The 13,932-nt window shown below is 35.8% G+C and overlaps 1 protein-coding gene across 1 annotated transcript in view; it reads left to right on the top strand.

Moving 5' to 3' along the window:
- Positions 1 to 1,164: 1,164 nt before the first annotated feature.
- Positions 1,165 to 13,932, top strand: part of LOC121379490 (chitotriosidase-1-like) — a 15,405-nt gene continuing 2,637 nt past the window's right edge. Inside the window, exons 1-7 of the mRNA XM_041508134.1 lie at positions 1,165 to 1,338; positions 2,177 to 2,359; positions 3,391 to 3,647; positions 5,915 to 6,039; positions 8,246 to 8,369; positions 8,716 to 8,755; positions 9,542 to 9,549. Coding sequence (XP_041364068.1) covers positions 1,281 to 1,338; positions 2,177 to 2,359; positions 3,391 to 3,647; positions 5,915 to 6,039; positions 8,246 to 8,369; positions 8,716 to 8,755; positions 9,542 to 9,549 — 795 coding nt within the window. The 5' untranslated portion in view covers positions 1,165 to 1,280. The remainder of the gene's footprint in view (positions 1,339 to 2,176; positions 2,360 to 3,390; positions 3,648 to 5,914; positions 6,040 to 8,245; positions 8,370 to 8,715; positions 8,756 to 9,541; positions 9,550 to 13,932) is intronic.

Below are 13,932 nucleotides of genomic sequence, written 5' to 3'. Positions count from 1 at the left end.
CAGTATTAGACGAGAACTGAGACACAGTTGTCAGACAAATAGGTACGTGTAAAACACTATAAGTACGGTAAAGACGTTTGTTTAAATAATATCTATAGGTTTAACAGAACAAACAAGTTCAAGGCATATATCTCGTTTTTGAAGGTATGTCATAAAATAATATTTTAGATTGTATTGTATTTATTTTTATCCGCCTCTCTCTCTCATCCCCTCTCTCGTTCTGTCTCTCTATATGTCTTTTTAAACGGTTGACGTTTCTACTTTTCATCATCTGACCAGTTAACCATTAAAGGGACATTCCTGAGTTTGCTCCATTGTAAGATGTTTCCGACTAATAAAATATTTCTATGATTAAACTTACACATTAAATATATTTTCTTGTTTAGAATATCAGTGTCTGTATATTCAATATGTTTCTGGTCGTCTTAATATTTGTAAGAAGCCCAAACTGGATTTTGTCTTCAAATAATTTCGTGCGTACGAAAAAAAAAACATTTTAGGAAATAAAATGAAATTTTACCTAGTACAAATATTAGAACGACCAGAAACACGTTTAATATACAGCCACTAATATTTTTTCAGAAATATATATTTGATATATAATTACAATCGTTAAAAGGTGTCTGTTAGTAGATAACATCTTAAAAATTGCAGCAAACTCAGGACTGTCCCTTTAAATGATACCGTTGATTTATTTAATAGATTCATCCAACGTGATTAGTACATTATATTCTACACGTAACCTTCAACCCTTGCAATTTCACATGACAATCAGTAATGCTGCGAAGTTTTTACTTTCCACGGCATGGTATTTTTTATTTTTATTATTATTATTTTTTTTTTACTGAAGACATTTTCTTAATTGCAGGGGTTGTAATCTCCAAAGTCACACCACGTCTTCGTTCTTTGACATAGGCGTGCGGGCTCCAATTTTGTAGCGGGGAAGGCTGGTGTTTGCCCGAATTAAACGAACATGTCCGAATCTGGATAACATCTGTTTTTTTAGGGGGTAGTAGGCCTACGCTAATGTCCTTTGACACCATTTGATAATAATGTGAAAAAAGTGCAGTATCATTCATGTAAAAATGCGTACAATGATGAAAATATATGGTAAAAAGGCCTCAGGTTTGCACAATTTGCCCGAATAGCTGTATCATTTTTGCCCGAATTTGAGGATTTGCTCCAATACTAAGGGGGTAGTAGGCCTACGCTAATGTCCTTTGACACCATTTGATAATAATGTGAAAAAAGTGCAGTATCATTCATTTTGTTTTTCAGACATGAAAATGTGGACTGTGTGTGGATTACTTCTGATTGTTGCCTGCATTGTTTGTCAAGGTACGATGAAGTAATAATTATATATAATTATGATCTTGTAAACCGAATTGATTGCTATTTTGTAATTTTTTGTAGCTACTTTCTGATTGTAGTTTCCATTGTTTGTCAAGGTACGATGAAGTAATAATTATGATATTGTAAACCGAACTGATCACATTAACGCCCGACTTGGACAGACGACCCAGATAGCTGAGGTGTTTGCCCATGACAGCGCGCTTAAAAACCTTAATTGGACTTCAGGACGAAATCGATTAAAATGAATGAATAAATGAAAGAGAAATGATTTCATAAAAGACAAATGAACGAATGAAAGAATGAATGAATGAAGAAACAATATAAACGAACGAAAGGATGAACAACTTCGCTGTGATCCACAATGAATGAATCACTGAACGTAAAAAAAACCGCATCGAACGCATGGATGGATCAATGAATGAATGAACAAACGAATGAATGAACGAACGAATGAATGAACGAAAGAACGAACGAATGAATGAACGAATGAACAAACGAATGAATGAACGAACGAACGAATGAATGAACGGACGAATGAACGAACGAATGAACAAACGAATGAATGAACGAACGAACGAACGAACGAACGAACGAACGAACGAACGAATGAACGAACGAATGAATGAACGAACGAACGAACGCACGTACGAACGAATGAACGTACGAACGAACGAATGAATGAAATAATGAATGAACGAATGAATGAACAAACATCTTCGCCATGCTCCACAATATCATCCTACTTTAGTCGATGATATGATCATGCCAGTAAAATATACATGTATCACGATATCTCTTTTTTGTTTCATATCCCTCACAACAGCTCAGAATCCATGCAACTACAAAGTTGTATGCTACTTTCCAAACTGGTACCAGTACAAAGCCGACCCCTACAGATACGTCCCCTCCAGCATCGACCCGCACCTGTGCACCCACATTCTGTACGCCTTCGCCAAGGTGACACCCGACGCTATCAGCATCACAAGATATGAACCAAACGATGACGGTAAGATACACAGTTACCATCATTCATCATCATCATCATCATCATCATCATCATCAACAACAAAACATCAACTACACAACAATCATCATCATCATCATCAACAACATAACATTCATCATCGTCGTCGTCATCATCATCACTAGCATCATCATCTTCATCGTCATCATTGTGGTCATCATCATAACAATCATCATAATCATCATCATCAACATAACAATCATCATCATCGTCATCAACAACATAACAATCATCATCATCGTCATCAACAACATAACAATCATCATCATCATCATTATTAGCATCATTTAAGATTATCATCGTCGTCATCATCATCATCATCACCATCAACATAACAATCAACATCATCATCTTAACAATAATACTATTTGTATTACTACTGCTACTGTTGTATGTAGTCCTGTCTACGAAAAAGGCTCATATAAAAGATCCCTTGCTTCTTTTTCGACAGGAGTAGCCTATGTGGCGGTAGTGAATTCTTTCAACCAAGTGTCGAAATAACCACGTGTTAAACACCAAACAGCCATGCTGAGGTGTCGTTAAACGAAATTATTTTCCCTTTTTTTCATTCTTCTTTTCTATATACTAATATACAATCGTTTCTGTCAGGAAAGATCATTGTTGAACTATTAGCCTAAAATAAGCCGAAGCCAACAGCAGCTTGTTAACAAATATGCCGAGGTGTCATTGAACAGACATTCCTTTCCTTTTCATCTTTCATTCTTCTTGTATATTTCGTAACCCAGTGATAAAGCGTTCGCCTGATGCGTGATCGGTCTGGGATCGATCCCCGTCGGTGGGCCCTTTGGGCTATTTCTCATTCCAGCCAGTGCACCACGACTGGTATATCCTTTGCTAATAATGGTGAAATGTACCAGGTTTTATCTCTAAGACTATATGTGCAAATTACCAAATGTTTGACATCCAATAGCTCATGATTAATAAATCAATGTACTCTAGTGGTGTCGTTAAACAAAACAAACTTTATCTTTGTTGTATATTTGTATCCCCAGCAATGATTGCGCAAATCCTAGCCTTGAAGAACCAGAACCCCAACTTAAAGGTGCTCCTGGCAGTCGGAGGCTGGACGCACGGCCCCGCACTGTTTTCTGCCGTGGCGGCCACCGACGGCGGCATCGACGTGTGGGCGGGCAACGTGATCGCCTATCTGCGACAACGTCGTCTCGACGGCCTCGACGTCGACTGGGAGTACCCTGTGGGTCGGGGATCGCCGGCATCAGACAAACAACGCTTCTCGATATTCTTACAGGTTGGTGAGATGATCATTAGAGGGACATTCCTGAGTTTGCTGCATTGTAAGATATTTCCGACTAATAAAATATTTCTACAATTAAACTTGCATATTAAATATATTTTCTTGTTTATAATATCAGTGTCTGTATATTCAGTGTGTTTCTGGTCGTCTTATAATTACAAACAGTACAAGAAGTGTACCTTAAAACACTCGAAAATAATTTCTTTCGGTCTTACCGTCAACCATGTTCTGTAAATAAGCGTAGGAATGCATGTATACATACTATTGGATGTTTTGGAGGGTTTTTTTTAACAGAAAAAAAAAAAATATATATATATATATATATATTGTAATTTTTATTTATTTATAACATGAATATCTCATCCAGTTTCCCTTATTTTTTTAATCGAGAAAACAGGTCACTTTCTTGTTCTATTTTTAAAACGATCACCGAACTGGGTCATTGGGCTTCTCGCCCATCCAGCTAAAAATAGTTCCAATCGATCTTGGTCTTCCGTGATGACGTATTTTTATGAGGTTTATGGAAGGATAACGCTTGGTTTTTTAGTGACGTCAGCCAATCAGAATACAGTAAATCGTATAAATTCGGAAAGTTTGTAATTATATATGTGTAAGAAGCCCAAACTGGGTTTTGTCTTCGAATAATTTCGTACGTACGACAAAAACTATATTTTAGGAAATAAGATAAGTCAGGAATGTCCCTTTAAGTGACAAGGGTGCAGAAATGGAAAGTATTTCACTAGCCCGTCGGACCAGAACCTACTGAAATGTACAGTATTATAATATACACGGTCTTCACTTCAAATGATATATATATTTGACAAAATCATTATTAAGGACACCTGGCATACAAAACCCCGCTAAAAAACCCCACCCTGGTAGTTGTATTTTCCAACTCGTCCGTCACAATTTGTATACGAATTTGACAAGCGGGGGAGTACTTTCTGCACCCCTGATACAAATAGTTTCTTTCTTTAAAGGTGACACAACACAATACGAGTGCCTCATACGAGAATAGTCGATTGCACAGAAACCGATGAAATCGTTTACAATGTTTGTCTTGTCACAATCGGCTTTTCTCGTGGCTATTCTCGTACGAGACACTCGTGTCGTGTAGCGTCGCCTTTAGAAAGAGAGATATAATATCCTTGTCGACTAGATATTTCAGAAGTGTATTGCCGTATAATACAGTGTTTTAATACACACCAGTGTAAGATATTACTCATGTCATAACAATTACTCAATATCTAACTAGTAATATTGGCATGACGTGAGCGTGACGTAGATCACTTGCTGACCCAATTCGTAGACAAATAACGTGGAGTAGGTCTCGACATCTGCTTACTTCTGCGTTGCGGATTGTTTGCAGTTGGTTTGTAATAAATAAAATAATATAGTATTCTATATCAGCAGCCACCAAACGGAGTATTAAAAATAGGCCTTTTAAGACAGGTGGCAGCTTAATACAGGTCAGTTATATTAGATGATTTGACAGAATAAACTTAATTTAATTATGGCCTCTTAACACAGGTGGCTCGTTAATACAAGTGGCATCTAGAGCAGGTTTCACTGTACATGCTATTGTACTTTTGAATACTGCTGGTGCACATCCTTTCTATAGGAAAGGTGTGGATTCTGATTGGTGTGTGTATAGAAAGAGGGTGGCAGGTAGTTAGGCAAGCAACTCTCCAACATCAAACCAGCGATGTTCGCTTTATGCAAACATTTCATCGGTAGACCTATAAAGAAATATAAAGTGCTATATCTCAAATGAAAGAGAGTTGTACTATTTTACTTCATAAAGCCTTCTGTAATTAATACAGGCACGGCGGAGCGGGGTGGGGGTGTGGTGGGGTGGGGGGGGGGACACGACCCCCGAACCCTCTAGAAACGTTTCTTTGCGCCTTCCTATCTATCATCCCCCCTCCCAATGTCTACTTGCTTCAGCCGTGTAATAATATTTTCAAAAGACTCATTTTACCAATGCTGTATGACATGTGCATACTACGGCACACAGTTTGTATGATGAACCGATATTGCTTCTTTAACATCCGTATTGCCATCTTAGTTAAACAATGCCTGTCGTGTACTTACTCTTTGACCAAGCCTATTTGTTTGCATTACCATAGTTTGACACCCAATAGCCGATGTATTTTTCGTGCTGGGGTGTCGTTAAACATTCATTCATTCATTCTTTGGCCAAGCCTGACAATGTGTGGAAGTTTTAATTTACATAATACAATAGTCGATTCTATTTTTAGCGTGTCCGGAATGCGTTTGACGCTGAGGCGGCGAGTACCGGAAAACCAAGACTCGAACTAGCGATCGCAGTGAATGCCGGGAGATATTTCAGCGATGTCAGCTACGAAAGAAATAAAATCGGCAGGTAATCTGGAGTTCATTGTCTTTAACGTTTGATATCTAAGCTCTTTAAATTAAACACTGAAATTAGTATTAATGAACTCGTAAATGTATCAATACATCTGGTAAACAAAATTAAAGGGACAGACCCTAGTTTCAACCTGTGAAAATTAACACTAAGTTTAGTTAATCTACAAACCTGTAACACGTTTGGATAAAGTTACAAATGAGTGAAATATGAGTCTGTGACTTTGAAATGGTGAAATACCCTCTAAAAATCGACTAAAACACGACTCCATAACTGTTTCTTCTTAGACGCACGTGCGTTTTTTAAACATATGAGAAATGCATTTTGTGCTATTAAAAACGCCAGGATGATCAAAAACACTTCAAATGTACGGAAATGGATAATCTAAACAATAAAGTAAAGTAAAGTATGATTTCAGTTATCAAAAAATATGTCTTAGTGTTTTAAAAAAAGTAGGGTATGTCCCATTAATACTAATAATAACCACACCACCACCACCAAAAAAAAAGAAACAAAAAAAGAAGGAAAAGAACTCCACAAAAAACCCAAACAATACACATAAAACACACATACCCCCAACCCCACAAAAACCCCCCACCCCCACCACATATCCCCCACCCCCACACACAAACCACAAAAAACATCAAAAACAAAACAGAACCCATCCTTGTTGGACAAGATGTGGCAACTGGGACTGAAGTCAAGGCCGATGTTCTCTGTCATTCTGGGTGCAATGGTTATGTCAACTGCACGATTTTGTACTAATTTCTCTCTCTGTTGTCTTCTCGTTCCAGCCAGTACACCACGACTGGTATATCAAAGACCGTAGTATGTACTACCCTGTCTGTAAGATGGTGCATATAAAAGATCCCTTGCTGCTAATCGAAAAGAGTCGCCCATGAAGTGGCGAAAGTGGGTTTCCTCTCTCAGTATCTGTGTAGACCGTAACCACATGTCTGACGCCATATAACCGTAAATCAAATATGTTGAGTGCGTCGTTAAATAAAACATTTCCTTCCTTCCTTCCCTCGTGGGCTACGACATCACTACCGTACACGCTGTAGTGACGTCATAGCCTACGGTAATGTTACGATATCGTAGCTCTAAGATTGCTTGGAAAATATGGGCCCAGCCCCCAGTACCTCGCGCTGGTCATGGGAGTGTCGTAATGACGTTTTGACGTTACACACAATGTATGTACCTCTTACGGTAACGTCAAAAATGTCAACATGACGCCATTTGTTTATAACGTCATTAAAACATACAGCACGTGGTTGATGAACTGCAGCTTTGTCATCCATGAACACGTGGATTTGTTTCGTTAAATGTTGATTTTTATCGTATCGTACATGCGTCAAAGCTAATTTTGTACCGTCTGTGTAACGTGTTATATTGTCCGTGTTTTTATCGTATCATACATATGTAAGAGCTAATTTTGTACCGTTTGTGTACCGTGTGTTATAGTGTTCTTGTTTATTATCGTATCGTACACGTGTCAGAGCTAATTTTGTACCGTTTGTGTACCGTGTGTTATAGTGTTCTTGTTTATTATCGTATCGTACACGTGTCAGAGCTAATTTTGTACCGTTTGTGTACCGTGTGTTATAGTGTTCTTGTTTATTATCGTATCGTACACGTGTCAGAGCTAATTTTGTACCGTTTGTGTACCGTGTGTTATAGTGTTCTTGTTTATTATCGTATCGTACACGTGTCAGAGCTAATTTTGTACCGTTTGTGTACCGTGTGTTATAGTGTTCTTGTTTATTATCGTATCGTACACGTGTCAGAGCTAATTTTTTGTACCGTTTTGTGTACCGTGTGTTATAGTGTTCTTGTTTATTATCGTATCGTACACGTGTCAGAGCTAATTTTGTACCGTTTGTGTACCGTGTGTTATAGTGTTCTTGTTTATTATCGTATCGTACACGTGTCAGAGCTAATTTTGTACCGTTTGTGTACCGTGTGTTATAGTGTTCTTGTTTATTATCGTATCGTACACGTGTCAGAGCTAATTTTGTACCGTTTGTGTACCGTGTGTTATAGTGTTCTTGTTTATTATCGTATCGTACACGTGTCAGAGCTAATTTTGTACCGTCTGTGTAAAGTGTGTTATATTGTCCTTGTTTATTATTGTATCGTACATGCGTCAGAGCTAATTTTGTACCGTCTGTGTAACGTGTGTTGCATTGTCCTTATTTTTCAGCTACGTGGATTTCATCAGCTTGATGACGTATGATTTCCACGGCACCTGGGAGAGACAGGCAGGTCACCATAGTCAACTCCACAGCTCTGTGTACGACGTCGGAGCCAACGCCGAACTAAATATGGTATTTAATACCACCAATAGTCTCCAGTTGCACATGTATTCTATTTACAAAACAACATTTTGTTAAACAAAATTATATGTGCTGTTAAAGTTATATAATGACGCATAATAGAAACACAAAGTTATGTCGGATCACCTCCGGTTTTGAAGGGTTTCACTGTAATTAATTATCAGTATCATTAATAGTTCTCTCTCTCTCTCTCTCTCTCTCTCTCTCTCTCTCTCTCTCTCTCTCTCTCTCTCTCTCTCTCTCTCTCTCTCTCTCTCTCTCTCTCTCTCTCTCTCTCTCTCTCTCTCTCTCTCTCTCTGTGTGTGTGTGTGTGTGTGTGTGTGTGTATTAATGACAGGAGTACGCTGTTAACTACTGGATATCTATTTTAATGATGGGTACGCTGTTAACTAATGGATATCTATTTTAATGACAGGAGTACGCTGTTAACTAATGGATATCTATTTTAATGATGGGTACGCTGTTAACTACTGGATATCTATTTTAATGATGGGTACGCTGTTAACTACTGGATATCTATTTTAATGACAGGAGTACGATGTTAACTACTGGATATCTATTTTAATGACAGGAGTACGCTGTTAACTACTGGATATCTATTTTAAAGACGGGTACGGTGTTAATTACTGAATATCTATTTTAATAACAGTAGTACGCTGTTAACTATTGAATATCTATTTTAATGACAGGAGTACGCTGTTAACTACTGGATATCTATTTTAATGACAGGAGTACGCTGTTAACTAATGGATATCTATTTTAATGACAGGAGTACGCTGTTAACTACTGGATATCTATTTTAATGATCTGTACACTGTTAACTACTGGATATCTATTTTAATGATCGGTACGATGTTAACTACTGGATATCTATTTTAATGACAGGAGTACGCTGTTAACTACTGGATATCTATTTTAATGATGGGTACGCTGTTAACTACTGGATATCTATTTTAATGATGGGTACGCTGTTAACTACTGGTTATCTATTTTAATGACAGCAGTACGCTGTTAACTACTGGATATCTATTGTAATGAAAGGGGTATTCTGTTGACTACTATAATAGATAACTATTTTAATGACAGTAATACGCTCTTAAATACTAAATATCTATTTTAATGATAGGAGTATGCTGTTAACTACTACTAAATATATATTTTAGTGACGGGAGTACGCTGTTAACTAATGGATATTTATTTAGTAACGGGAGTACGCTGTTAACTGCTAAATATCTATTTCAATGATAGGAGTATGCTGTTAACTACTAAATATCTATTTTAATGACAGTAGTACGCTGTTAGCTACTAAATATATATTTTAGTGATAGGAGTATGCCGTTAGCTACTAAATGTCTATTTTAATGACAGTAGTACGCTGTTAAGTACTGGATATCTAGTTTAATGACAATAGTATGCTGTTAACTACTGGATATCTATTTTAATTATGGGTACGCTGTTAACTACTGGATATCTATTTTAATGACAGTAGTACGCTGTTAACTACTGGATATCTATTTTAATGACAGTAGTACGCTGTGAACTACTCGATGTCTATTTTAATGACAGTAGTACGCTGTTAACTAATGGATATCTATTTTAATGACAGGAGTACGATGTTAACTACTGGATATCTATTTTAATGATGGGTACGCTGTTAACTACTGGATATCTATTTTAATGATGGGTACGCTGTTAACTACTGGATATCTATTTTAATGACAGGAGTACGATGTTAACTACTGGATATCTATTTTAATGACAGGAGTACGCTGTTAACTACTGGATATCTATTTTAATGATGGGTACGGTGTTAATTACTGAATATCTATTTTAATGACAGTAGTACGCTGTTAACTACTCGATATCTATTTTAATGATGGGTACGCTGTTAACTACTGGATATCTATTTTAATGACAGGAGTACGCTGTTAACTACTCGATATCTATTTTAATGATGGGTACGCTGTTAACTAATGGATATCTATTTTAATGACAGTAGTACGCTGTTAACTACTGGATATCTATTTTAATGACAGGAGTACGATGTTAACTACTGGATATCTATTTTAATGACAGTAGTACGCTGTGAACTACTCGATGTCTATTTTAATGACAGTAGTACGCTGTTAACTAATGGATATCTATTTTAATGACAGGAGTACGCTGTTAACTACTGGATATCTATTTTAATGATGGGTACGCTGTTAACTACTGGATATCTATTTTAATGATGGGTACGCTGTTAACTACTGGATATCTATTTTAATGACAGGAGTACGATGTTAACTACTGGATATCTATTTTAATGACAGGAGTACGCTGTTAACTACTGGATATCTATTTTAATGATGGGTACGGTGTTAACTACTGGATATCTATTTTAATGACAGTAGTACGCTGTTAACTACTCGATATCTATTTTAATGATGGGTACGCTGTTAACTACTGGATATCTATTTTAATGACAGGAGTACGCTGTTAACTACTGGATATCTATTTTAATGACAGGGTACGCTGTTAACTACTGGATATCTATTTTAATGATGGGTACGCTGTTAACTACTGGATATCTATTTTAATGACAGGAGTACGCTGTTAACTACTGGATATCTATTTTAATGACAGGAGTACGCTGTTAACTACTGGATATCTATTTTAATGATGGGTACGGTGTTAATTACTGAATATCTATTTTAATGACAGTAGTACGCTGTTAACTACTCGATATCTATTTTAATGATGGGTACGCTGTTAACTACTGGATATCTATTTTAATGACAGGAGTACGATGTTAACTACTGTAATAGTACGCTGTTACTACTGGATATCTATTTTAATGATGGGTACGCTGTTAATTACTGGATGACAGTAGTACGCTGTTAACTAATGGATATCTATTTTAATGACAGGAGTACGCTGTTAACTACTGGATATCTATTTTAATGATGGGTACGCTGTTAACTACTGGATATCTATTTTAATGATGGGTACGCTGTTAACTACTGGATATCTATTTTAATGATGGGTACGATACTACTGGATATCTTTTAATGACAGGAGTACGCTGTTAACTACTGGATATCTATTTTAAAGACGGGTACGCTGTTAACTACTTTAAATGAATATCTATTTTAATGACAGTAGTACGCTGTTAACTACTGGATATCTATTTTAATGATGGGTACGCTGTTAACTACTGGATATCTATTTTAATGACAGGAGTACGCTGTTAACTACTGGATATCTATTTTAATGACAGGAGTACGCTGTTAACTACTGGATATCTATTTTAATGATAGGAGTACGCTGTTAACTACTGGATATCTATTTAATAGTACGCTGACTAGATATCTATTTTGCATGAGGGGTACGCTGTTATCTACTGGATATATATGACAGGAGTACGCTGTTACTATGACTAAAAGTACGCTGTTAACTACTGGATATCTATTTTAATGACAAGTACGCTGTTAACTACTGGATATATATTTTAATGATTACGCTTACTATGACAACAGCATGCTGTTAACTACAGGGTATCTATTTTAATTATGGGTACGCTGTTAACTACTGGATATCTATTTTAATGACAGTAGTACGCTGTTAACTACTGGATATCTATTTTAATGACAGTAGTACGCTGTGAACTACTCGATATCTATTTTAATGATGGGTACGCTGTTAACTAATGGATATCTATTTTAATGACAGGAGTACGCTGTTAACTACTGGATATCTATTTTAATGATGGGTACGCTGTTAACTACTGGATATCTATTTTAATGATGGGTACGCTGTTAACTACTGGATATCTATTTTAATGACAGGAGTACGATGTTAACTACTGGATATCTATTTTAATGACAGGAGTACGCTGTTAACTACTGGATATCTATTTTAAAGACGGGTACGGTGTTAATTACTGAATATCTATTTTAATGACAGTAGTACGCTGTTAACTATTGAATATCTATTTTAATGACAACAGCATGCTGTTAACTACAGGGTATCTATTTTAATGACAGGTATACGCTGCTAACTACTGGATATCTATTATAATGAAAACAGCATGCTGTTAACTACAGGGTATCTATTTTAATGACAGGTATACGCTGCTAACTACTGGATATCTATTATAATGACAGGTATACGCTGTTAACTACTGAATATCTATTTTAATGAAAGGGGTATTCTGTTGACTACTACAATAGATATCTATTTTAATGATAGTAATACGCTCTTAACTACTAAATATCTATTTTAATGATAGGAGTATGCTGTTATCTACTACTAAATATATATTTTAGTGACGGGAGTACGCTGTTAACTAATGGATATCTATTTAATGACGGGAGTACGCTGTTAACTACTAAATATCTAGTTTAATGACAGGTGTATGTTGTTAACTACTAAATATCTATTTGAATGATAGGAGTATGCTGTTAGCTACTAATATCTATTTTAATGACAGTAGTACGCTGTTAGCTACTAAATATATATTTTAGTGATAGGAGTATGCCGTTAGCTACTAAATGTATATTTTAATGACAGTAGTACGCTGTTAACTACTAAATATCTAATTTAATGACAGGAGTACGCTGTTAACTACTAAATGTCTATTTTAATGACAGTAGTACGCTGTTAACTACTAAATATCTATTTTAATGACAGGAATACGCAGTTATCTACTTGATATCTATTTTAATGACAGGAGTACGCTGTTAACTACTAAATATCTATTTTAATGACAGGAGTACGCTGTTAGCTACTAAATATCTATTTTAATGATAGGAGTATGCTGTTAGCTACTAAATATCTATTTTAATGACAGGAGTATGTTGTTAGCTACTAAATATCTATTTTAATGACATGAGTACGCTGTTAGCTACTAAATATATATTTGAATGATGGGAGTATGCTTGTAGCTGCTAAATGTCTATTTTAATGACAGGAGTACACTGTTAGCTACTAAATATCTATTTTAATGACAGGAGTACACTGTTAGCTATTAAATATCTCTTTGAATAATAGGAGTATGCTGTTAACTACTAAAATCATCTATTTTAATGACAGGAGTACACTGTTAGCTACTAAATATCTATTTTAATGATAGGATACTACCCTTTAAATATTTTTTTTCTATTTTAAAAAAAAGTTAAAACACGGGATTATTACCTTCCAAAAATTTTTTGTTTCATGTAAACTTAATTTTGGGGTTAAATTTTTAAAAAACACTTTTTTTTTTTTAAATTCGGGCTTTAATTGGTTACCAAATAAAACATTTGGGGTTCTTTAAAGTTGGTAACAAATATAAAAACGAAAACAGGGCCCCACCGGTTGGGTTTTTAATGGTATGATTTTTTAAATCTCAAATTCTAAAAATCCCATAAAAGTTTGGTAAAACCAGGTTTCATCAAGGGGGCCCAATGGATGGATCGGTTATCAACATTTCAATAAAGTGAAAAGGTTGAATAACATGTTTATTAAGTTTTAATATTTTTAAAAAGGAGTTTCAATAAAGGAGTAAATTAATAAATTTTTTCCCCAAAAATTT

This window comes from Gigantopelta aegis, chromosome 8, assembly GCF_016097555.1.
Source record: "Gigantopelta aegis isolate Gae_Host chromosome 8, Gae_host_genome, whole genome shotgun sequence".
In the NCBI taxonomy this organism is placed as follows: Eukaryota; Metazoa; Mollusca; class Gastropoda; order Neomphalida; family Peltospiridae; genus Gigantopelta; species Gigantopelta aegis.
The sequence above is the reverse complement of the archived record's forward strand: the minus strand, read 5'-3'. Positions and strand labels throughout refer to the sequence as shown.